The 27,436-nt window shown below is 39.8% G+C and overlaps 1 protein-coding gene across 1 annotated transcript; it reads left to right on the top strand.

The window, feature by feature from the left end:
- The first annotated feature begins 862 nt into the window (after positions 1-862).
- Positions 863-26,850, top strand: ogdhb (oxoglutarate dehydrogenase b). The gene is made up of 22 exons (XM_040048799.1): positions 863-3,811; positions 5,415-5,603; positions 6,966-7,059; positions 9,350-9,465; positions 9,653-9,807; positions 9,924-10,070; positions 15,203-15,293; positions 16,150-16,329; positions 16,424-16,552; positions 16,884-17,063; positions 19,627-19,779; positions 20,345-20,447; positions 20,660-20,788; positions 20,886-21,036; positions 21,238-21,365; positions 21,827-22,005; positions 23,047-23,118; positions 23,806-23,931; positions 24,013-24,085; positions 24,165-24,328; positions 24,620-24,774; positions 26,279-26,850. The coding sequence occupies exons 1-22, from the start codon at positions 3,578-3,580 to the stop codon at positions 26,373-26,375; spliced, it is 3,045 nt and encodes a 1,014-aa protein (XP_039904733.1). The 5' UTR covers positions 863-3,577; the 3' UTR covers positions 26,376-26,850.
- The last annotated feature ends 586 nt before the right edge of the window (positions 26,851-27,436 follow it).

Here is a 27,436-nt window from a genome sequence, read left to right as displayed (position 1 = left end):
TTTTTCAATATATAACTGGTTAGGGGTGAGGAGAGGATGACACGATAAAAGACACACTGTGGAAGAAAACCAGAGTTTTAGAAGGATTTTAAATTCAAGAATGAAAAAAAAGCTAATATGATCTCTCTTTCTAGTACTCTTGCACCAGCATCATTATGATTATTATGATTAGTAGTAGTAGTAGTAGTATTTGCAATGTTGCAATGCTGGTTCTGAGAGATTGATCTTGGAGGCTGCTGTTCTCTGCTCTTAGGTACACCAGCATTGATATTGTGTAATGCCTGTTTTCCTCAATGCTCTTCTAGCATTGCTCAATTTCAGCTCAGGATCTGCCCTTGTATTGTTATTCACTTGTAGCTGAAAGCACACCTTGGGATCTTTGCATGGATCTTTGGAAAACAGGCCATTTCTCCTCTTGGCTTCTGCTATGGAAATCTTGTTGCACTTTCTTATTCATCCAGGACCAGGTTTTTCAACCTGTTATACTGAAAAACAAGAAAAAGACTAGCACACCATAAAAAACAACAACAACAACAAAAAAATAAATAAAATAAAACATCACAAACAGCAGTACAGAACCAGGAACATGTAATCTGTCAGCCTGAAAAGAGATAGAGACACACATGCACACACAAAAAATGATATTCCCAGCATCCATGGGATAGTACCAAGAAACTGATAAAAGTCATGTTTAATTAAAGACTAGATAAGGAGAATATATTTGTGATTTTTAAGGCTTTGTCGTTTTATTTAGTATTTTGTTTTCTTTACAAAAAAAAATGAGGTACAGCAATACTGATAAATTATGATTTGTGCGTGAAATGTTCATGTGATTTATGCCCAGATTTGATTGTTAATGACGTCCATTGTTTTAAAGTACAGAGCCAAACAAGGCAAGAATTCTTCAGAGAAGAGGCAGTCAGCTGATATTTTGTCTGCAGTAGCTTCAGCCATGCTGAAGATCAATGATTTTTTATTAAAGGAAAGTTTAAAGGGCAAAATTTCTGTTAAAAAATTCTTGACTTTATTGCCTATTATGTTTGCAATTCATTTAATTAAATAAAGCTTTCATGAAATGTAAAACATTTTCTGGCAGTGGTGTAAATGCATTTATTCTATTTTGAATGCAGTGTGGTATTACTATGTTAATTATTTGTGCTGTGAGATCCAAGTTTACATAATGAAGTGGCTGAAAATCTGTGTCACCACCACCTGAAGTATATGTGTGAATGTCTTTCTTGTCTCCTCTATGTCTGCCTTTAGTGTTGCAAATACTTCATTAGCATGATGAATTTGGCTGTGTTGCCAAAACACCAATTACATTTAACATCAAAGTCAGTGGTGCAGAGGTATCGGAGCCTGTCTGAGAACAAATTAATAAGCTGAGGGATAAAATGCTTTTTTACTTAAGGTCTGCTTTGAAGTACTTTGATTATATACTGTGAGCCATATGAATTAACCATTTCAGATTTTAATACAGGTATATTTTTCTTCATGAAACAAGATGCGATAATTAGAAATTCTGCTTTTTTTTTTACCAACCAGACTGACAACATTGTGACTCAAACGGTGATAGTATCAGCCTTCTACACCAACACATAACTTTTAACACCTCTTTTTTCTTAGAGTTATAGTCATCTCTTGAGTGTTTGTATGTGTACTCGTGCGGTTTTCATCAGTAATGAAATTTACTGTAATCAGAAAAATATATATTTCTATGTAATAAAAAAAAACACCACAAAAATGTTTTGGTTTTGTTTAAATGTGACTACATTCGAGATGTAGTTATCCATTCATTACATCTCTGCCCACATTAGGCGCATTTTAAACATGCATATCATTTGAGTTGAACAGACAAAACTAACCCTGCGTTCAGCAAGGCCGAGAACACCAGAGAACGAAAACGTTTTCTTTGTTGCTTGCTTAAACAAGTATTTGTATAGAGTTCACTATCAGGACGCTTTTCAGCACCGGGAACGAGACAGCGCTCGCGCGCGACACACACGCGCACGCACAGACTTTAGTCTACGACAGGACCAGTGAATGACTTTCACTCATTTACAACACGGGAGGCTCCGGGGAAGGCGTCAAAAGCACCTACGAGACGGTGGAAAAGGTAACAAACTCGATACAAATGAAGTGTTATCCTAAAAGCTTTATTTAACGGGGAACTTTACTTTGAACCTGATTAATGCTTCATAGTGATAGTACGGTTTTTGAAGTGTTCTTGCTTTGTGTTTGGGATTGTATTTACTGAATGCAGATTTTAAGGTTACAAGGCTTGTTGTCTGTGTTTAGGCTTTATGCCGTCCCTCAGTGAACTTAATTTTACTAAGATTATTTTTTCCTGGAAAGACCCGTTAGATGTGTTGTTAACCCGCGCCAGTGTTATTTTTCTGGGTTTTCGTAACTAAATTCCTCTGTGTTGTCTTACTGCTTAACTTGTGCTCATAGAAACATTCAATTAGTTTGCCGCAAAATGCTAAAAAGTAATGACTAGAAATACACCAAAAGCCATACATTCTCTTTTTCAGTAAAATCGCTAAAGGTTAAAGTCCAGGTTTTAGGAACTACTAAGTTGTCTTTAAAAGTGAAAGCTATTATTTTTGACATGCTTTGTTGCTTGCTGAAATAAACTGCAACATTTTGCAATCGTTAGCGTTAGGCCTACATTTAATAGGAGTATGTGCATATAGTGTGTGAATAGTGTCCCTATATTGTATAACTTATAATACTGAAAACCATAACTAAATCTAAGGCTTGAATATAATAGCCTGAGTCTTAAACCTTATAACTAAGTCATAGGCCGTATAAACATGGGGCACATCTTGCCTCTAGAGATCCCCCCCTAAACCTGCATTTTTCATTAATGGTGAGCAGGCCTGGTTGCAAAAGTACTTCTTGTTGTTCACCTTTTAAATATTGATTAAGATTTAGGGGTAAGGAAATCACAAATTGCTAGCCACTTTTCTGTGCTTGTTAGCAACCCTCTGCTTCTTTAGCACGTAATGGTAGACTAGGACTCCTTCCCCAGTCTTTTCTGAAATAATTGAGGCCTTAGTACATATGCTGCCTATGGTACATATCACATTTTCAGAATTTTGGTATGAAAATGTATTGTAAGTATCAATTCTGGCGACGTACCTATTGGATACAACCACTTTTTATGCTTCCTCTGGCTGTTATGCAAATTCACATGTCTTTAAAAACTTCACACCACATTTTTAAGTAATCTCTGCAGCTACATGTGGCAAAATGCATAGCTGAATTTACAACTAGCACTTCATTCACATACAAGTACTGAGAAACTGAATAAAAAATTGTTTTGGCCCTACCATGTGTTTTTCCACTAAAATATATTTAATATTAGCCTCATTGGGTTTGCTCAATTACAAAATCTATATTTGGAATCTGCAGGATCCATTGGACAGTCGAGAGAAGAGAAAGTGTCTGCAGATAAGCCAATCTCTCCATTTCAGCAAGCCAGATGGATTTGAAGACGGGCAGCTGCTGATTAGCCTGGAGGATCCCCTTGTCCAGGAGAGTGGTCCTGCAGAACTGTGACTCATCTGCTGCTATGCACCGCTTAAGGACTACGGTTGTAAGGCTTTGGCCCTTAACGGCTGTACAAATGGCCCAGAGCCTATCAAAGCCTGTGCCATTGGCAGTTAAACAGGGCTTAAGGATATCTCAGCCCGCAAGGCACCTGAACACACCTCTAGCTAGTGAACCCTTTCTTAATGGCACCAGCTCTAACTATGTGGAGGAGATGTACTACACATGGCTAGAGAATCCAAAGAGTGTGCACAAGGTACAGCACATTCATCTTTAATTCTGTGTTTGATGTTGTTGTCATTTCTGCAATTATATATGTTTAAAATAAGAAACTGCATGTAAAACCAACCAAGTGTCTTGGTCGGCAGAGATGACCTAATAATGAATATATAAGAGTGAAAAATAACTCCACCTCCATCAGTTACAGACAGGTATTAGGTTGCCTGGCATGGGACCAAAGTATGATGGTGATTAACCCATAACTGAAAAGGTGACTATGACACAGTGTTTAAATTTGTATAAAGGAGTAGAAATTTATGATGAAATTTAAAAAGATAAACAGAAACAGATTTTGAAAATAAATTGGGATGTTGGTGGTGGCTGGAGGGGAGGTCAAAAAATGGAAAATAATAATAAATAAGTACATAAATAACGACCACATGTAAAGAAAGAAAGTTGACAATTTTACTAAAACTTGAAAATACCAAATTTTCACACATGATCGTCAAGACACAAAATTGTCCACACCTGTACTTCTTGACATGTTGCACAGTGACAATCCACTGAAGACACATTATTAGTGGAAATCCTGGAATTTAGGTGATGGAGCTGCCTGAATAGAGTGTAAAGGATACATGACACACTCAGTGTAAATACAATAGATAACTACCTGCACTATTCTCACTTAGGCTATTCTCACTTAGACATCACACAGAGTGTGCACTATGTCTCCAGTCTAAATGATGAAATGCAAAAAACTGTAGTTTCTGGAGTGGCAACTTGAAGTTGCCTGCATAAATTAGTCAGTTCACATAGAATTCCATGGTTAAGTGGCCAGCCGAACAACATTAAAAATGTTTATTGTCCAGTCCAGAAAACAATTTTGGTCTCTATTGATAGTTTCCCCCTTTATAAAAACTGCACAGTCTGAGATTTTGTTTTATAACTCATCTTGTCAGTTGAAAGTCAAGTGTGATGTAGTTGTAGCCAATAGCTGGCTCCTAGGCCTTACTGCATCTAATTTGGTCCTGCAGTAAGGTACAGATTATCCAGAAGTTTGTGCTTCCATTGTGGTGAGTACAGTTGTAGTTACTTAACACTAATAAGCAGATATGTGTGGCTGGAGCCATAGTTTCTCAACTTGTTTGGTAGACATGGTACTGTACCCTTGCTTTCCTCTCTGACTCTCCTCCAAAAAAAAAAAGTATAGCAGCAACCAAAATGCTTACATTGATAAATTAAACTGTGGATTCCCTTAGTCAGCCTGGGAGAATCACTGTACGCTATGCACTAAGTACATGGTGAAAAGCTCGTAATGTAATGACTTACACTAAATTGCAAGAAGTAGTCACTCTCCTGCCCTCACACGGATATTAACTTGAGGTACAATTCATTCTTAATCTCTACAGGAGTGTGAGTAAACTGCCTTCAAAAAGTTATGTGTTTTCATTTTACCTATACTGATTTTTGTAAATCTTGCCTCATTGCCAGTTATGGCAAATGCTCCAGATAACAGTGACTTGACTTGAGTCTTGCTTAGTAATCACTGTTTAACCTAACTACATTGGTGACAGGCTATTAATTCATGTGACACAGTTAGCATATTGCTGAGTAAACTGTCTCTTTCTTTCTCTATGCAGTCCTGGGATGTGTTTTTCCGTAATGCCAGTGCTGGGGCTCCGCCTGGTGCAGCCTATCAGGGCCCACCACACCTCAGTAGGACTTCAGAAAGACTGTCCAGTGCCCAGGCACTGGTGGGGACTCAACCCAGTGTGGAGAAGCTGGTGGAGGATCATCTAGCCGTACACTCACTTATTCGAGCATACCAGGTTAACTGCAACCACACTGAAAAAGTTTTGTCTCTCATTATTGTAGAGTTAGGATTTTGTTTCATTTTAGTTTCTGGAAGTGACACAGACTGTGTTACAAAATGCAAAGATAGTAAAACCCACTTCACATATATCATCAGTTCTCTGCTATAATCTGCAGTGAAATGATAAGGAAGCAAAATTAAAGTAAGCCTTTTCAGTTTATTCATAAAGGAAAAAACAAAAGATTAACTTACTTTCAGTCTGGTGTTTTACTCTGACACGGTACACTAAAAGAAATTCTACTTTAGTTCCTTTTGCCATTAACTACTGCACAATATTTTCTTTAGTAGATTGTGGAAAGTGCGAGGCAGGTGTTCAATGCCATGGTCAATAATTAAGTTGCTGTTTATAAAACCTTACTCTAAAAAATTCAAGGTGAACGTGAAAACTGACCAAGAGCAACTATCACCACCAAATGAGGAATAAATGGTATTTGATTTTTCAAAACTTTAGATGACTGATTGTGGACATAATTTCAGCCTTACATCTTGAATTGGCAATGTTGTGACCTCAGATTCACCTGTAAATTGAATGCTTAGTTTCCATTATTAAGAACCCTCAAATAGACCAACACTACACCAATGCATTATGCATTATTGGACCATTGTTCATGTAAGTCTGAGTTGATAATGGGATATAAAGAGACAGTTTCTGCCTTTGGAAATTGTGTTAGAAGCTCATCAGAATGGTGATGACACAAACGTACGTACAGGACCTGTGTATGTTTGTGCCTATATTTTTAAAGGTGCTATTGGCATGATATTCTTACCAGATGGCAATAATAATCCATCCAGTCCACACATACAAATAAAAGAAACCATAGACACCCATAAATTATGTGTATTAGTGAGAAATGACACAAGGAAAAGTATTGAACTGAAATATATTTACTACTTGAAAATGTTCCCTCTAAGCCTAAAGGGAAAAAGAGGGAACAAACACATGTAAAGGAAGCTCTTAAAACATGTGGTTATCCTAAATGGGTTTTCATCAAGTCAGCAAAAATGCACAGAAAAGAAGACACCAACTAGGGAGGATCAGAAAGACAAACGCAACAATATTGTCATCCCCTATGTAGCAGGTTTATCAGAGAAACTCAGGAGAATCATCTCCAAGCACGACATCCCAGTGTACTTCAGACCCAGCCACACACTCAGACAAAAACTGGTTCATCCCAAAGACAAACTCCTAAACACAAGCTTAACAACATATTATATCATATAACCATTATAATTCCAATTTTCCCAGTGCACCAAAAACAGTAATGGACAGTTTCAGTATCAATAATCGATGCATTGAGCCATATTCCCTTCTGTATAGGTAAGAGGGCATCACATAGCCAAGCTGGATCCCCTGGACATCAGTTGTGTAGACTTTGACGATGCCCCCTGTACTATTGGTTTCCAGAACGTCGGTGAGAACAATAATCCTGTTGCATGTTTATTCATTTTCTCTTTTTTCCGCTGGCTTTTCTTTTCCTGTTATTTTTATACTTTGATCCTTTATGTCATGATATATTTGATACCTTTAATTGTCCCACTGCTCTTTTATCACTGATCCACTCCTTATGTACCTTCACCGACCCATTTACCCTTTGAGTTTTCTTTATCAATGTGACAACCCTGCTTTCTTACCTTTTAGCCTCCCTCCTCTTTTATTTACTATCACAGGCTCACACTTTGTGTGTGTGTATTTGTCAGAGAGAAAACGTGAGTGTCAGTGCATGTGCATTTGCCATAAAACATACTTCTGTGATATTATAACTAACTATAACTAATAATAACTGTCTTGCAGCAAGTCACCCATGAAAGAAGGTGTGCTTGTTGGTTCCTGACAACCTTTGCTCAGTGGCCAATGAGGTCAAGCAGGACTTTTACAGGCTTATTTAAGTGTGCTTCAATAAAATGTTACTATGATTAGATTACAGGCAGAAACTACTTGATTATGTTACATCATCAAAGAAAACAAGGCTAGGTTTTTATGTGCGAGGAAGTTCAGAAAGGCAGAAAAGTCTAAAGATCTCCTATGTAACACGCTGACTGGGATGTATTGAATTAAAAATCCCCCATGATAAGCAGAGTACTCTGCACTAATTTGCTGACAGAGATGTACAAAAAGACATAGATACAACAAGTTGCCCTGCCTCTTGTCTATCTAGTGTTGTCTTATCACGGTTTGGTGTGACAAGGACATTGCATGCTTAGATAAACACAAGCCACTCTGACGTCTTAGACTGTGTCTCTTCACTATATTGGCGCACCATTTGACCAGTAAACTTAACCTACCTTCAGCTTTAAGTACATTGCTTCTCATTATGTGTGGTTTCTGTGATTATAGATTGGAGCTTTAAAAAAGAAGGAGGGAAAAAAAGCATTAAAAAAATAACAGAGTTATGTATTTATGACAGGTTATCTGTTTCTTTCCAGGCAAGTTATTAGGAAATTACAGACCCATAAAACCAAGCTAAATGAAAAGTTAATATTACATAATGACCATGGTTCAGGAGTTTAAACCATGGATGCTGGTATTAAGGGGTGATTTGCCTGACCTTGTTTGGCGAGTTAATTCAGAGCCTCGGGGTTTTGAGAAAGAAAGCTCAGTCATTTTGAGAATGTAATCAGCTGAGATTTGATGCTGCAGCTGCTGTAAAAGAGCTTTGGCCCCTGATGAATTAAAGGATAGAAAGAGAGATTTGAGATTTTAAGCTAAAATGTTCCTTAAAGGAAGACTTGACCAGTTTAATCCACAAAGATCAAACTGCTTTCGCTGCTTGTGAGATTATGTCAAGAAAACTGCATAATGGGAAATAATGGAATCATCTTGTGTTCAGGTCAGGTTGGAAGGACATATGATATGTCAGTCATTTCTAAATCAAATCAAATCCCTGCACAGCTCAATGCAAATATTATAGACAGGGGTTTAAGTTCATATGGATTCACACAGGGTAAAGATAAAGATCTTTGCAAAACTTACTTAAGCATTTTTCAGTCAAAGAAAAATTATTATAGCCACTTAATAAAAAAGACTGCAAACCATTGATGTTTCTTTGTGAATGAATTTAATTCACTTTGTTATAATAGTCAAAATGCCAGAGATAAAAAGCAATTTAAAGGCGTGAAAAGTGGCTTTACCCTGAACCTTTGAGTTAGGCAATTCAAAATGCTGTGTACTTTATAAGACATAAGATGTAAAGAAAACCCACATACATACAAAATTGATAGAACAAAGTGAAACAATTAAAAAATTACTCAAACTAATAAGATCACTAAATATTATGTGTAACTGTTGTTCAACTAACAACTCTTCATGCAGAGTCTTCTACCTTAGTGTTTTAGCTGTCGCATTGTTGGTCTTTTGAAGCCAAAAGTGTTACATTTGGGCCAGAGGGTGGAAGGCTTGGTTAGGAAGCTGCGTTTACAAACTGTACAGATGCGTCTTCTACATACACAGTTCTAAGTAACAGGCTAATAACAATTTCACTCACCTAAACTGGAATACTGTATCTTGGATGGGCTGTATTGTTAAAATGTCAGAAACACTAACACGATACATACATTTTCTGTCGACTGTACCATTGTTTGTCTGCCTCATTTTTCTATTCTAGAAGTTGCCATTTGGTTTTGTCCTATCAATTTCACAGCCTACATATATTGTGCGATGATGGGCTGAAAGAAAGATTTTTAATTTCATTGTTTACACTGCAGGTATTTATGGGCTGGCTGAAAGTGACTTAGATAAGGTGTTCCGGCTTCCCACTACCACCTTCATTGGTGGGAATGAAAGTGCTCTGCCTCTCAGAGAGATCATATACCGCCTTGAGGTAAGGATCATATATATAAATGTTTATTTTTTAAACACAGAATGTGATGATCCAACTTGTTTGATTTCCAATGTCTTTGTGGTATAGATACCTATATATCAGCAGATACACACAGCCAAGAAAAGTTGTAACAGGAACCTCTTTTTTATCCAAACTAATACAAACGTAACTTTTTTTTGTCTCTTAGAGAGCTTACTGTCAACACATCGGTGTAGAGTTTATGTTTATTAATGACATGGAACAGTGCCAATGGATCAGACAGAAGTTTGAGACTCCAGGAGTCATGCAGTGCACTCTGGAGGAGAAGAGGACCCTACTGGCCAGAATGATCCAGTCAACCAGGTGTGTCTGTGGTTCTTCACATTCTTAAAACTAAAAGTTTAAAAGGCCTTTCTCAGTTTGATGGAAGTGTAAAGTTCCGAGCCACAGTGTGAAACACCACAACCAACTTTTTGCAGGTTTGAGGAATTTCTCCAAAGGAAGTGGTCTTCAGAGAAACGCTTTGGCCTGGAAGGTTGTGAGTCGCTCATTCCAGCCCTGAAGACCATCATTGACAAGTCCAGTCAGAGTGGAGTGGAGAGTGTAATCATGGGAATGCCACACAGGTGCCATGGCTATGAATTTTTCCTTTTGCCTTAACATGTCAGAGTAGGATTGTAGAGAATCAAGGATCAAGGAACAAACTCAAATCACTGACAAAAGTTATAAAAGGTTTATTTACATAATTATTAGAATAAATACCAGACAGATGAGCTACTGGGCGGGAAATTTTTCCAGCAGGAGTTCTCAAGAAAAGTCTGCAGAAAGGGACACAGCATATCGATGACCAGAAAATTCAGTTCTAATTCAATTCAATTTTATTTATGTAGCAACAAATCACAAAAACAGCTGCCTCAAGGCACTTTATATTGTAAGATAAAGACCCAACAGTAATAGAGAGGAACTAGAGAAAACCCCAACAATCAGATGACCCTCTATGAGTAAACATGTTGGCAACAGTGATAGGGAAAAACTTCCTTTTAACAGGAAGAAATCTCTTCCTATTGCAGGGTAACTAAGGGAAGATCCAGCCCAAATTTTATGCTGTGTTAAAAAGGAAAGTTTTAAGCCTAAAAGTAGAGAGGGTGTCTGTCGCCCAAGTCCAAACTCTGAGCATATTCCACAGAAGAGAGCCCTGAAAGCTCAAGGCTCTGCCTCCCATTCTACTTTTGAGTACCCTAGGAATCACAAATAAACCAGCAGTCTGAGAGCAAAGTGCTCTTTTAGGGTGATACAGTACTAAAGCAGAGATTTGCAAAGGTGTGCCAATATAAAACTCTGAGGCCTTTTTTGTTGGAGATGTTGTTAGAAGTATAGGAGGGGTAGAAGATGGGCAACAACAAAATTCCAGTGCAATACCTCTAAAATGCAGTAAGGTGGAAGTGTTGCAAGTTCCTCTTCTAAATTCTTGCAGGGTCTGGTTCTGAGTTCCTTGAGGGTTTGATTGATCTTGTTTTTTTGTGTGGGTAATCTAGACTCTTGGGTAATCAGGACTGTGCAACACCAGGCAGAACACATTCCCTCTTAGGCAGAACGGAAAGAAAGGAAACACACACGCAAAGAAAGCTCTTAAATGCACAAGAAAGAAGGTCAGAAATCAACCAGGGAGAAACAGAATAACAAATGGAACAACATTGTCATCCCTGCTGTAGCAGGCTTATCAGAGAAATTCAGGATAATTTTTCCAAGCCTGACACCCCAGTGCACTCCAGACCCAGTCACACCCTCAGATAAAAAGAAAAAACTTGTTCATCCCATGGATAACGCTACCCTACATACATAGGTCAGAGTGGTTTTACAAGTAAAATACCCAACAATGCAGTGGTGTAAAGCACACAACCTGTTCACTGAAGTGACGAATCAAGCTTCTCCATCTGGCAATCCAATGGACAAGTGTGGTTTTGTCAGTTGCCAAGAGAACAAAATTTGCCAGACTGCATTGTTCCAAGTGTAAAGTTTCATGGAGGAAGGTTGTTTGTTTGTTTTTTGGTTTTTTTGGTGGGCTCGGCCACTTCCAGTAAATGGAATTCTTAATGCTTCAGCATACTAAGATATTTTGTACAATTTCATGCTTTGTGGGAATAGTTTGAAGGTGCCCCCTTCCTGCTTCAAAATGACTCCATACCACTGGGCAAAGTAAGTTCCATAAAGACATGGAGAGTGGGTTTGGTGCAGAAGAACTTTGGTGTGGACTGGCCTGCACAGAGTACTGACCTTAACTTAATAGAACACCTTTGGAATGAATGCAAACCAGGCCTTTTCGTGCACAGTCAGTGTCTGACCTTAAAAAATATAGTGTGACTGCAAAGGGTGGGTAGACATCATATTAAACCCTGTGGATTAAGAATAGGATTTCACTCAAGTTCATAAATTTGTGAAGGCAGACAAGCAAATACTTTTGGCAATGTTGTGTAACTCGACAGTTAGCAGCTTGCAGCTACCTACATCATAGTTCTTTTCAGCAGTTAAACGCAGAGTACAAGGATGTAGTGTACCGTGTCCACATATTGAGAAAGAAAGGCCCCATGCACCAACACCAGAGCTGAACTAAAACTGTCTACAAGCTTCTGAAATTTTTCTTCAGCAGTTTACACAAATGATCCCCACTCTTACTGGTTGGTATTGACTTTTGGTCATACTGGGCAAGTTCAAGTACAAAATGACCAGACTGACCACAAAAAAGACAGCTTCAACTTGGTTCTCAGCTGCTATTCCTCAGGTGCTAGTATAGCCTGACTGAGCTGCATTGGCCCCTCAGAATGGCGAACAGAGGAGCTTTAAGTGCTGTGCTGGAAGTGGAAGGCAGGGAGAACCAAAGGGCTGAATCGGGACAGGAACTACAGCCAGAGGAAGGCTGAGACTTGTTGTTCCATTCCTTGTTTTGTTCATACAGGGAGTGCAGAATTATTAGGCAAGTTGTATTTTTGAGGAATAATTTTATTATTGAACAACAACCACATGGTTGTTGTTCAATAATAAAATTATTCCTTTATTCCGGTTTTTGGGTTCATTGGGAACATTCCCAATGAACCCAAAAAACTCATTAATAAATGAATGTTTTTGGAAGTAGTTTTTAGTTTGTTTTTAGTTTTAGCTATTTTAGGGGGATATCTGTGTGTGCAGGTGACTATTACTGTGCATAATTATTAGGCAACTTAACAAAAAACAAATATATACCCATTCCAATTATTTATTTTTACCAGTGACACCAATATAACATCTCCACATTCACAAATATACATTTCTGACATTCAAAAACAAAACAAAAACAAATCAGCGACCAATATAGCCACCTTTCTTTGCAAGGACACTCAAAAGCCTGCCATCCATGGATTCTGTCAGTGTTTTGATCTGTTCACCATCAACATTGCGTGCAGCAGCAACCACAGCCTCCCAGACACTGTTCAGAGAGGTGTACTGTTTTCCCTCCTTGTAAATCTTACATTTGATGATGGACCACAGGTTCTCAATGGGGTTCAGATCAGGTGAACAAGGTGGCCATTAGGGATGGGTATCGTTTAGGTTTTATCCGATACCGGTGCCAAACCGGTACTTTTGAAACGGTGCCGGTGCTTAAACGGTGCTCAAACCGGTGCTTAAAGAATGGAGAACACAAAATTGGTCCAAAAACCTCTCATGTTCAGCTGTTTTTTTGTAAAAAGATAACAATGTTAGCCTTTTCTGCAGCTATGGGGCATATATGGTATCACTCTTGGCTGGAAGCAGTGCTTAACCAATGAAAAAACACAAACTTTGTCCAAAAACCTCTCATGTTTAGCCGTTTCCCTCTTTTTCTTTGGTCATTTTAGCCTTTTTGGCCAGGGTGAAGGGAGTATCTGCCATCAAACAAGAAGACAGCCGCATGTAGCTATGATGATGTTTGCTAGTTCACCTTACATGCATTAATTTAATAACGTGGTTAGCCTACTCAATGTAAATTACACACGAACAACATTAAGCTGCTCACGCAGAGAAGAACGGCTGCTGCTGCATCATCATCCTCATCATTTCTGCTACACTGGCAGGGCTAGGGGCCAGGACTACTCTTCGTGTTTTTGGGGGAATGTTGCTAACTCCGGGTCCGATAACAGGCAACCCACCCGCAGTAGATGTGCTCGGTGTGAGGTCTCGCAGCAAGCTATCAAATACGGCGCATTTCTCGGCTTTTAAAAAAACGCTATGCGTCGCCAGGTGTTTCATCGGATTCGAGGTGTTACCTCCTTTGACAGTATCACAGTATCAGCTTAAAGCACTTGTTGCTGCTGAGTTTGCATATTTTGCTGTGAAGTACAGCCAGACTTTTGACCGCTTTGCCTTGGGCATTTTTAATCTGTAGCTCTGCTCTAAAAGAACGTGCGTACCTGGCCCCGCCTACTATCCTCGGAAACGTAAAATGATTGGCTAGAATCTAAAGTGTATCACAGCTCAGGAAAAAAAGAGCACCGAAATAAAGCACCAAAATGTGCGCTGCTTTTCGGTCTGGTTACTACCGTTTATGTCAGAACCGATACCGGTACCCATCCCTAGTGGCCATGTCATTAGTTTTTCTTCTTTTATACCCTTTCTTGCCAGCCACGCTGTGGAGTACTTGGACGCGTGTGATGGAGCATTGTCCTGCATGAAAATCATGTTTTTCTTGAAGGATGCAGACTTCTTCCTGTACCACTGCTTGAAGAAGGTGTTTTCCAGAAACTGGCGGTAGGACTGGGAGTTGAGCTTGACTCCATCCTCAACCCGAAAATATGATACCAGCCCAAACCAGTACTCCACCTCCACCTTGCTGGCGTCTGAGTCGGACTGGAGCTCTCTGCCCATTACCAATCCAGCCACGGGCCCATCCATCTGGCCCATCAAGACTCACTTTCATTTCATCAGTCCATAAAACCTTAGAAAAACCAGGCTTGAGATATTTCTTGGCCCAGTCTTGACGTTTCAGCTTGTGTGTCTTGTTCAGTGGTGGTCGTCTTTCAGCCTTTCTTACCTTGGCCATGTCTCTGAGTATTGCACACCTTGTGCTTTTGGGCACTCCAGTGATGTTGCAGCTCTGAAATATGGCCAAACTGGTGGCAAGTGGCATCTTGGCAGCTGCATGCTTGACTTTTCTCAGTTCATGGGCAGTTATTTTGCACCTTGGTTTTTCCATACGCTTCTTGCGACCTTGTTGACTATTTTGAATGAAACGCTTGATTGTTCGATCATCACGCTTCAGAAGCTTTGCAATTTTGAGACTGCTGCATCCCTCCGCAAGATATCTCACTATTTTTGACTTTTCTGAGCCTGTCAAGTCCTTCTTTTGACCCATTTTGCCAAAGGAAAGGAAGTTGCCTAATAATTATGCACACCTGATATAGGGTGTTGATGTCATTAGACCACACCCCTTCTCATTACAGAGATGCACATCACCTAATATGCTTAATTGGTAGTAGGCTTTCGAGCCTATACAGCTTGGAGTAAGACAACATGCATGAAGAGGATGATGTGGACAAAATACTCATTTGCCTAATAATTCTGCACTCCCTGTATAGGTGATTGTCTACACTAATAGTGAGAGCCACAAATTCATTTAAACTCTTCAGCTCATCACTGGTAGCCAATTCAAACCTGTTGCATCTCTGTTAGGAATGTGCAGAAATGTGTTACAAAGGTAGAATTACTGTATCTTTATTGAAGTGTTTTTATTCCTCTTATGTGTCTTCAGAGGCAGACTGAATGTGCTGGCAAATGTGATCCGGAAGGAGCTGGAGCAAATCTTTTGTCAGTTTGACTCTAAGTTAGAGGCTGCGGATGAGGTTTGAACATTATTTAGTTAGATTCAGTCAAGAGCAATGAAACAGATTTACACAAAAAATATAACTATGACAGTGCTTGTGTTAATGATAACAACTGATGTTTGGAAAATGTGTTTAGGCACATGAATAACTGTAAAAATGATTGACACTCTTTAGCTGAGAAAGACTCTTTTTTCCAACCAGAAGGTATCAATAGTAACTATGATGGGTCCAGTTAAAAGTGGGGTCCAAATTAGTAGTGCTCCCCATCTGTCACACAGAGACAGCAAAGAGGTGGTACTAACTGTAAACCCAGGAGAGGTGAAAGATAGCTGTTATTAAGAAAATGTTATGTAATCAAAATCAAACAAAAGTGCAATCAAATCAAATCAAAACCTGAGAAAAAAAACAAAGTAAGACACCCGTTCAGCTTTTCAGCAGCTCTCATTCACTGCAATTATGACTTACACAAGTACGTTGGTTAGGTTAGCTGTTAAGAACAAGCTAAAAAGCCAATGTCAGTATGCCATGCAATTATTAAAATATGTGACCTGCCACATGTATTTAACTCTAGCATATTAATTCAACTGTAGACTGATGGTTGCAGAATGCTGAGGCATATCTAAAAGGGGAACATGCAGTGGCACAGCACCTTCCTAAAATATAAATTTATTACATTAAGTGCTATATTACTATGTTTTTATAGATCAATAAAAGTAGCAGATTATTATGTTGGGTTATTAAATTCAGGTTAACATTAGCTCCACCTGCAATATTAAAAATGTGTAGGCCGTCTATTGAATAGCACATGTGCACATATGTTCTTAATAAAAATAAATAAAGATGAAAGGTTCAGCATCTGACTTTGTGCTCTTAGGGTTCTGGCGATGTGAAATATCACTTGGGGATGTATCACAGGAGGATGAACCGGGTCAGTGACAAGTACATCACATTGTCTCTTGTGGCAAACCCCTCCCACCTGGAGGCCGCTGATCCAGTGGTGCAGGGAAAGACCAAAGCTGAGCAGTTCTACTGTGGGGACACTGAGGGAAAGAGAGTATGTTGAATTTTTTTCTTTACCATATAAACAGAAGACAATGTCTCCGTGGATGTTTTCCAATATGTTTGCATTTTGGTGAATCATTTTGCAGGTGATGTCTATTCTCCTTCATGGCGATGCTGCATTTGCAGGTCAGGGTATAGTGTATGAGACATTCCACCTGTCTGACCTGCCATCCTACACCACACATGGTACAATACACGTGGTGGTCAACAACCAGGTATGGACTGTTCGATTCAGTTTGTTAGGTTTAAAATTCTTTCAGCACTTATCAAGTTTATGGTATGGACAGGTATTTCAACAAATGGTCACTTAATGGTTATAATAATAATAATGGTTTTGTAACTGAATTAGTTTTCCCCAGATAAAACTAGGCTTCTGGAGTATGGATTATTGAATATACACTAAAAGTACTTTTGAATTGACCATAATACTGTGTATTTAACACTGTGTGTGAATTGCTGCAATTGCAGTTCCAGTAGTTAAAATGAGCACAGTGTGATAACTGTAACTGGTTTTAATATACATGTGTGTTACTCTTGCCCACATAGATTGGTTTTACGACAGATCCCAGGGTGGCTCGTTCATCTCCGTACCCAACCGATGTAGCTCGAGTGGTCAATGCACCCATCTTTCACGTTAACGCAGATAATCCAGAGGCTGTGATGTATGTGTGCAAAGTTGCAGCTGAATGGAGGAACACATTCCATAAAGATGTCGTTGTAGACCTGGTAAAAATGCTCGTTATTATAACTTTTTGTTAACCACCAAGTAAAATGACCCTGACTGAAACTGCTGTTATTTAAGAAAAAATACTTTGAAAACAGGAAACACTTTTACTAACTATAACCCAAAATAATGAAAGTAAACCTGTGAACAAAGCATAAAGAGATAGAGATAGATTAGATTAGTTTAATCTAATCTATTAATCTAATCTATTAATCTATTAACTATTATTAATCCCTCGGGTGGGTTCCTCCGGGAAATTCAGTTTCCAGTAGCAAAGCACCAAAAGAAGTTGCATGTTACAGATACAATAAGGGGAATGAGAGTAAGGATATAAGCATAAATACACCATATATACACATATACACATATATAGATACAGAATATACAATATGGATAAATAGGATTGCTCATTTGAGTGAGTATATTGCACAGTGATTATTGCACAGTCAAATATAAGAAAAAAAAGACAAAACAAAAACAAATATTGCAAATATTGCACAGTGTAGAAAAGCACCTACAGCTCAGTTGTTCCCGCCCTCCCTTGTCCCCCTGTTTCTCCTCCCTCTCCCCTCCAGTGAGGAGTTAAACAGTTTGATGGCGTGTGGGACAAAGGAGTTTTTAAGTCTGTTGGTTTTTGACTTTGGGAGAAGCAGCCTGTCGCTGAATAGGCTCCTCTGATTGTTTACGACCGTGTGCAGAGGATGCCCGGCATTGTTCATAATGTCCATCAGTTTCTTTAAGGTCCTCTTCTCTGCCACTGTCACCAGAGTGTCCAGCTTCATGCCGACCACAGAGCCCGCCTTCCTGATTAGTTTCTCCAGCCTGGATGAGTCCTTCTTTGCTGTGCTGCTCCCCCAGCACACCACGCCATAGAAAAGTACTCTAGCAACCACTGACTGGTAAAAAATCCTCAGGAGCTTCCTGCAGATGTTGAAAGACCTCAGCCTCCTGAGGAAGTACAGTCGGCTTTGGCCTTTTTTATACAGGTGCTGCGTGTTGCATGACCAGTCCAGTTTGTTGTCCACCCACAGCCCGAGGTACTTGTATGTGTTGACCACCTCCACCTCCTCTCCCTCTATCTGAACTGGCAGTGGACCTGGTCTGGACCTCCCGAAATCCACAACCAGTTCCTTGGTCTTTGAAGTGTTGAGTTGCAGGTGGTTTGTGTGACTCCATGTGACAAAGTTCCTCACCAGGCTCCTGTACTCCTCTTCCTGATCATCCCAGATACACCCCATGATGGCCGTGTCGTCTGCAAACTTCTGAATATGGCATAATTCAGAGTTATAGCAGAAGTCAGAGGTGTACAGGGTGAAGAGAAGAGGGGACAGCACAGTTCCCTGTGGTGCTCCTGTGCTGCTGACCATAGTGTCCGACGTGATGTCCTTCAGCCTGACGTACTGTGGTCTGTCAGTGAGGTAGTCGGAGATCCAAGCGACCAGGCAGGGGTCCACCTCCATCCTGTTTAGTTTCTCCTGAAGCAGACAGGGCCGGATTGTATTGAAGGCACTGGAAAAGTCAAGAAACAGGATCCTGACCGTGCCTTTTCCCTTGTCCAGGTGTGAGTGGGCTCTGTGTAGGAGGTACCGGATGGCATCCTCCACACCGACATCTGCCTTGTAGGCGAACTGTAGTGGGTCCTGGGCATGTTGTACCTGTGGTCGGAGGAGGCTGAGGAAGAGCCGCTCTAGAGTCTTCATAAGATGTGACGTCAGTGCCACCAGTTGGAAGTCATTCAGCTCATTGGGCCGGTTCTTTTTGGGGACCGGGACGATGCAGGATGTCTTCCATAGGGCGGGCACTCTCCCCAGTCGCATGCTGAGATTGAAGACTCGTTGTAGCGGCTCGCCAAGTTCAGCAGCACACGCCTTTAGCATCCTAAAGTAGGAGTAAGCATGTTTCCAACATCTAAAAAGGGCATTAAGCCCCATCTGACCTTAGAAACATGACAGTTTAATTCAATTCAGTCCAATTTTTGATTAATCCAATAAAAGGATCATTTGTTAGAAGCAGTTTAGAAAAACACAGACACACAAACACACAAATGAATTAAATCAAGGTAAAAACTTTAAAAGTGAGGAGTTTAGAATAATGGGTAGTAGTAGTTTACAATCAGGTGAAGCATGATGATACCCTAATGGCAACAAAGAATAGAATAGAATAGCCCTTTATTATCATTGTACATGTACAATGAAATTGTGGAGAATGAAATATTCATGCTCAGGGTGCGTTCAGAAAAGGCTAGAATACCTGTTGCTATCTCAAGGATTAGTTGGTTGCTAAAAGAAGCTACGTCTATTTGCTTCACTTATCTTCCAGTTATCTTAGACTTTAACAATACTGTGTGGATGTGAAATGAGTCAGTAGAAGAAAAAATAATAGAGTCAAAAGACTGATTAAAATGATAGATGGTGGGATCAGCTGTGTCATTTAAACGGACTGTCACTTTACTGCACTGTGCCAACAAGCGAGCCAGTCAGTACTGACATACTAAATTTTCATACAGCATACAGGGTCAAATAGGTGATCAGAAAAACAAACATAAACATTTGCCTCTTCACTCAGGTGTGTTACAGACGGAATGGACATAATGAGATAGATGAGCCCATGTTCACACAGCCACTGATGTACAAGCGCATCAAGAAGCAGAAAGGAGTCCTGCAGAAATTTGTTGAAAAACTCATTGATGAAGGAGTCGTCACAACTCAAGAATATGAGGTAAAGCCACCTGCACACCTGTGCTGTAGATGGTTATGAAGCATGCAAATTGTAGACAAAGACACAATATAACTTATTCTGACCTCCAAGTGGATTTGATTTTTGGCTGCTGTTTTAAACTCTATCACACATTTAGCTTGAGCTTACTCAGTCCGAAGATGATGATCATTGTCAGGATTTTATACCGAAGGAAAAATCTCAGCTAATTCTTTGAGAATGATCAAGTAACACACAGATTTCTCATGTGGACAGCTGTCACTGACAGTCAACTCCAGTCTATATGACGTAATGGACCTTCTCAGCAGGTTGAGTGTTAAAGTGTGAATTTTAGAGAGCCATTCAAGAGAGCTAACCTCAAGTTTTCTGAAAATCTCGTGAATGCTAAAACTCGAGAAGGAAGTCACTTTGGATTTTGTAATTACCATAGGTGTGTCTACTAGGAGGCTGCCGCCAGTATTTTACTTATACTGTTGCTATCAGTTACTAGATTAAAAATCACAATGAAGATAAAAAGAAAGACTAAATTTTTCTCATTAGATGCCCAACTTGCATTGATCTCTTGCAGGAGGAAGTAGCCAGTTATGACAAAATCTGTGAGGAAGCTTATACTCGCTCCAAAGATGAAAAGATCTTACACATCAAGCACTGGCTAGATTCACCCTGGCCCGGTACGACTACATGTTGTTAATCAAGCTAAACCACTTCTGTGTGTTGATTTTTTAACTCCCTATTTTGTCAAGAAATTAACATTAAACACAATAAATTAAAACAGAATACAATGAATACAACTGAATACACAGAATATTTTTTAATCTTGGGCAAGAAGGGCATCCCATGCATGCCTCTTGCTTTTAATGCTTTTGTGTGTCTGTGTATTTAGGCTTTTTCACACTGGAGGGTCAGCCTAGAAGTATGACCTGTCCTTCGACTGGCATCAGCGAGCAAGCGCTCAGCCACATTGGCAACATTGCTGCATCTGTCCCAGTGCAGGATTTTGCTATACATGGAGGTGCCCTCACGTCTCATGTGACAAAAATGAAGATCCACTGAATGTACTTTCAAGCTGTTTTAGACCTGGATTTTCTGCATTGGTGTTCATGTTGTAGGCTTGAGTCGTATCCTAAAGGGACGTGCAAATATGGTGAGCCAGCGACTGTGTGACTGGGCTCTAGGGGAGTATATGGCCTTTGGCTCTCTGCTCAAGGAGGGAATCCATGTACGTCTCAGTGGTCAGGATGTGGAGAGGGGCACGTTCAGGTAAGAAATAGATGTACTATCTATGTACATATACATGTAGCCAACTTCCTAAGAATAAAATATCAAGAGGTGATTGCATCTAAATCTCTTTGACCTGTGCTTGTATTAATTTCTTCACCTGCATCTTATCTCTGAATTAAAAAAAAAAAAAGAGGACAAACTCAGTCATACCACTCATTTTTTTCTGGTTATATTTCACAGCCATCGACACCATGTTCTTCATGACCAAAATACTGACAAAAGGATGTGCATCCCAATGAATTATATCTCCCCTGATCAAGCTCCTTACACTGTGTGTAACAGCTCTCTATCTGAATATGCAGTGCTGGGTAGGTAACATAAACACAATAAAGGGGCGACCGTGGCTCAGGGGGGTTGGGAATCGCATCTGTAACCAGAAGGTCGCTGGTTCGATCCCTGGGCTCTCTGTCCTGGTCGTTGTGTCCTTGGGCAAGACACTTTACCCTACTTGCCTACTGGTGTTGGCCAGAGGGGCCGATGGCGCGATATGGCAGCCTCGCTTCTGTCAGTCTGCCCCAGGGCAGCTGTGGCTACAACTGTAGCTTGCCTCCACCAGTGTGTGAATGTGAGAGTGAATGAATAGTGGTATTGTAAAGCGCTATATAAATCCAATCCATTATTATTATTATTATTAAAGGCTTCTAAAGTACCAAAATCTGGTGCATTTTGCATGATTCTTTGCCTACCTCACAGTTGAAGTGTCACTTTTCAATTTGCTGGCATGTTTCAACATCAAGGCTTCTGTTTCATTCTTCTCTCCCATGTGCAGGTTTTGAATTAGGCTTTGCTATGGCCAGTCCCAATGCACTGGTTCTATGGGAGGCCCAGTTTGGAGACTTTCACAATACAGCCCAGTGCATCATCGATCAGTTTATCAGCTCGGGACAGGCCAAGTGGGTCAGACAGAATGGCATAGTGTTGTTGCTTCCTCATGGCATGGAGGGAATGGTAAGAATTTAATCTACCACATTCCACATGTATCTCAATTTGATTTGTCTCACCATCTGAGTTTGGGATTGTATTACCACTAGGGATGGGTATCGTTTAGGTTTTATCCGATACCGGTGCCAAACCGGTACTTTTGAAACGGTGCCGGTGCTTAAAGAATGGAGAACACAAAATTGGTCCAAAAACCTCTCATGTTCAGCTGTTTTTTTTGTAAAAAGATAACAATGTTAGCCTTTTCTGCAGCTATGGGGCATATATGGCATCACTCTTGGCTGGAAGCAGTGCTTAACCAATGGAAAAAACACAAACTTTGTCCAAAAACTTCCACTTTTTCTTTGGTCATTTTAGCCTTTTTGGGCAGGGTGAAGGGAGTATCTGCCATCAAACAAGAAGACAGCTGCATGTAGCTATGATGGTGTTTGCTAGTTCACCTTACATGCATTAATGTAATAACGTGGTTAGCCTACTGAACGTAAATTATACACGAACAACTGACCCAGAGAAAAACAGCTGCTGTTGCCGTCATCATCCATCATTATTTCTGCTACACTGGCAGGGCTAGGGGCCAGGACTCTCCTCTTCGGGTTTTTGGGGGATGTTGCAAACTCCGGGTCCGATAACAGGCAACCCACCCGCAGTAGATGTGCACGGTGTGAGGTCTCGCAATATAACCGGATACCGGTACCCATTCCTAATTACCACCTTATAATGCAACGCCTGCCTTGTATCGATGTCTTCTTGATTTTACGAATTGTTATATTTTTAATACCATTCTATGGGCTTGCACTGTCAGAGCACAAATCACTTATGTCTCTGTGTGAAACTGTGGGGTACTGTGTTGTACTGGAACAAAATGTTTATTCTGTCCATGGTAGTAAAATTATTTTGATGCAAATGAAAGGACATCTATGGATACATAGTGCCTTATGTGTTAATAATAAACTTGAGATCTGCAATATCACATATAAACAAACGTTAAATACACTACAGGAAAGAAAACTGCATCACATTTGTATTGCTTCCATTTTGTTTTCATCACAGGGTCCAGAGCATTCATCTGCACGCCCTGAAAGATTTCTACAGATGTGCAATGATGACCCAGATGTATTCCCTGTGAGTTTGTGTCAGAATGTCATTAAGGAATCATAGTCTGTCAAGTAAATGATTTTCAAGTCTGAAAAGAGAAGGAATTTCAGAAGTTAAATCAGCATTCTTTTTAATGGCCAGCAGGGGGAACTCTACAGCCAAAAACAATTTGTCTATCTAGGGAATCTATGACCTAAGTAAACATACAACATTATGTTCATTTTGAGCATGCTTTAGTGTAAGCCTGTGTCATGGTTGATATGTTTCTCAGTTATATCAGTCCTTAATCAGCCCATCTGGTTTTAAAAAACTTAGTTCAGCTAGAGGATTCAAAAGCAAAAACAGTGGGTGGCATCACAGTAACTACGTATGTTAAGGACAGAGTGGAACATGCAGTGCAGGTTGGATTTGTATTTTGCCACAATTAAAAATATCTTTCTGTTTTTCTTTGGACTGATTAGTAATTTTCCGTCCTCTTCTGTCTTTGTCAGAGTCATATTTTTTATTTGACTAATTTACCTTAGTACCTAAACAAATTAAATAATTGGAACAAATAATTCTGTTCTTTTGAATTTTTGAATTAAATAATTGTATTGTGTGCATTTTGTCATCAGGTTGACTAAACTTTTCTTATCTTTTTTAATCTTCCACGTAAAACTTTGTATTTTGTATTGTAATTTCTGTTTGTTTTTTTACTTCATTGTATGTTGGCAGAAACTGTCTGAAGACTTTGCCATGCATCAGCTTTATGACTGTAACTGGATTGTTGTGAACTGCTCTACTCCTGCAAACTACTTCCACGTTCTCCGCAGACAGATCCTGCTGCCTTTCAGGAAGCCCGTAAGAGATATATACCAAAACATGCAAGATAAGAGTCAATTGAAATTATGAACATGTTCTATGCTCTGTCTTTAATCGCAGCTCATAGTACTAACTCCAAAGTCGCTGTTGCGCCACCCTGAGGTTAAGTCCAGCTTTGATGATATGCTCCCAGGTGAGTACAGATCAAAAAAGTGCAAAAGAACTTTTAAAATATTGGGTTATTTTCTGTTTTTATGATTTCTGTCATGCAGGCACACATTTCAGGCGTATAATCCCAGATAATGGGCATGTAGCCACCAACCCTGAGAAGGTGAAGAGACTAATTTTCTGCACCGGCAAGATTTACTATGAACTGACCCGGGAACGCAAGAACAGAGGCATGGAGGAAGCTATTGCTGTTGTACGCATCGAGCAGGTAATCAGTGTTTTGGTAAAACTGTTGTGTAAGTCTGTAAAAAGCTGAAACTGAATCTGAGACTGTGGAGTGACTCGTTTAGTCTAATGTCAAGGCAATTTCACACTTCACATACTTCACTGCCGTACAGGTAAAACAATGGTGGCATGGCCTTATAGTGTGCAGTATTTGTCTGCCTTAAGTCAATCACAGCACCTTGTTAGGCAACACCGCACAGACTTCCACACCAAAAGTAGCAGAAACTTGAATGTTCATTCCAACCACATTGTGGCATCTTTCTTTTTTTGGCAGCTGTCACCATTCCCCTTTGATCTGGTGAAAGAAGAGGCTGATCACTATCCAAATGCAGATTTGGTTTGGTGTCAAGAAGAGCACAAAAACCACGGCTACTATGACTATGTCAAGCCCCGCATCAGCACCACCATCGGTCACACACGCCCCATCTGGTAAGTTTGACTTCAGCTGACTGTACACCTGAAGACAGGGCAGTATACCAGTCCATTTACCAATATGTTCACTATTGTTCGTCTCCACATGTCTAAACCACCATGCTTGTCTCACTAACTTTGTCTTTAAACCCTCAATCTAAACTGTCCCTCTGATATATCTAATCGAGTCCATTCTGGTCTTTTTGGTTGTGTCCCAAACCATACATCATAACAGGTCTTACTAGTCTTGTAAAACTTCCCTTTCATTTGTGCTGCCCTTCTTCTGTCACATATCATACCTGATTTATCGTCCCTCTGATATAATCATTTCTAATCCTGTTCAACTCTGCCTTTTGTTTTGTTTTTAGTGCCACCCAACTATAAAACTTAGCAGGTCTGTCTGCCATCTATTAAACATTTCCTTTCATTCTTACTGCTATCCTTCTGTCATGCATCACCCCTGACACTTGCCTCCACTCACTGCACCCCACCTGCACTCCTATCTTCACCAGTCTTGTGGATTATAACTTGTTTTGGATGGTTGACCCCAGATATTGAAACTCATCCACCTTCACTGATACACTTGTCTCTTTCTAATTCACACACATGTATTCTTCATGTACCTTCTTCTCCCCAGTGCATACCTCTGCAGACTCTCATTTCCCTGCTACCTACTTTCACTACAGGCCATAATGTCAAACATCATAGTAGACACAGCCTGACCTCATCTGTCAACCTGTCCAAGACCAATACAAAAATGAAGGCGCTCAGTGCCAATCCCTGATGTAATCTCAGTCCCACCCTGAACCCATCTGCATCTTCTACCACACACCTCACCACTGGCATGTCCTGCACTTGCCTCACATATTTCTCTGCTATTCCTGACTTTGTAGTACAGTATCACATTTCCTCTTGGCACCTATGTGCTTTATCTAGAGCTACAAAGACACAGTGCAACTCCTTCTGACCTTCACTCTTTTGTGGCACACTGCTGCTCACTGATAATCACCTGTCTTTGTCTTCATGGTCATCAGTTTTTATTTATAAAAAAAACATTCACACACACTATCAGTATACTTGGGCACATGGACAGGAGGATCCAGGGTTTGATCCCCTGACATTTTGACTGGTAAATGGATCACCCTACCACCTAAGCTACAGCCATCCTGCAGGACACATTGAATTGCATCATGAGCAGTGATATTATAGTAAACAGGAGTGAGAACTCATATATCATTTAGAGGCCATGTCAGTACACAAACACACAGCAGACTTTTAATGTTGTGACTTTTAAATGTTGAATAAACTCACAGCCTCATTCCACTGTTCTTCACTCATATTTTGTGTTTAATTTACTCCCAAAAAGAGGAAAAGGCATCTGTAAACAAAAGAAGAAAAACCCGTAAACCAGGTTAAAGGTGATTGTTATTGGCAGTATTGTTCTTTTTTTTTTAATGTGTGTGTGTGTGTGTGTGTGTGTGTGTGTGTGTGTGTGTGTGTATGTGTGTGTGTGTGTGTGTAGGTATGCTGGTCGCGAGGCTGCAGCAGCTCCAGCCACTGGAAACAAGCACACTCACAAGATGGAGCTGCAATATTTGCTGGACACAGCACTGAACTGAATCTACATTGATACTAAGGGCTGATGATCTCCCACCACTCTGGGATCTAGCCTATCTGCAGAGCTTCAGAGAATCCAGGCTGGCTTCACCATTTTCCAGAAATTTTACGTCAGTGTGTTTTTACTTCAGTATTTTTACAGATTAGAATTGTAAACAGGTGTAATCTCAAAACACACAATGACTTTTAACACTATTACCAACTATTACAATCTCATGTTTACAGTGAAGGACGCCACTAGAGAAAACTCTGATGATATGCCTGTAATCCATCTGTGAATTTAGACAAATTACAGTTTTAAGACTGTAATTATTTTATTTGCTTATATTCAGTCAGATAATTAATCCAGATCAAATCTTCAAATAATATTATTGATGTGTGGTATACTGTTTTGGGTCAAACAATCAGAAACATTCCCCAAAAGTTGATTCTGTTCATCTGGGCCTAGTGTTTTCAGTGGGAGATACATTTCCTTCAGTGGTGCTAGTTTCAGTCATTGTGCAAATGTACTGTTTATAAAATTGGGGAAACCTGCAGTCAGCTGAGACTGAAGAAGTCACTTGGATGAGTGACGAAACGTTTCTCCCACCAAAAAAGCTACGTCCAGATGAACAGAATCAACCTTTGGAGATTTACAAAATCAGAAACATTAATGATGTTCATATTTTAAGGAAGAAAAGGAGGATAGTTCTTTTCTGGCATTTTAGCACACTTTGCTCCAGAGTGGCTCCAACAGATTTCACAAACAACATCACAGGTCTGTGGTCCAGAAAAGTGCAGTCCTAAGTATAAAGAACTAACTTGTATTTTTATTATTATTATACATATTCTGTTTTCATTGTTCTCGGCAAATAAAGCTTTATAAATAGTCCTGCTTTTGTTCTTCAATATTTCACAAATATATAATTTACAATTTTGCACTTTTTCTTTTATACATGTAATCAAGAAGCTGCAGAGAAGTCTGTCACCAATGTAACCAAAGATCTGCTAAATACTCAAGATCTCCCAGTCATGCTCACGAGAAAGCCCCGAATAGAATTTGTAGATTAACCTCATTTTTCTT

This window comes from Simochromis diagramma, unplaced genomic scaffold (genome assembly GCF_900408965.1).
Source record: "Simochromis diagramma unplaced genomic scaffold, fSimDia1.1 OVJJ01000683.1, whole genome shotgun sequence".
Classification (NCBI taxonomy): Eukaryota; Metazoa; Chordata; class Actinopteri; order Cichliformes; family Cichlidae; genus Simochromis; species Simochromis diagramma.
The sequence above is the reverse complement of the archived record's forward strand: the minus strand, read 5'-3'. Positions and strand labels throughout refer to the sequence as shown.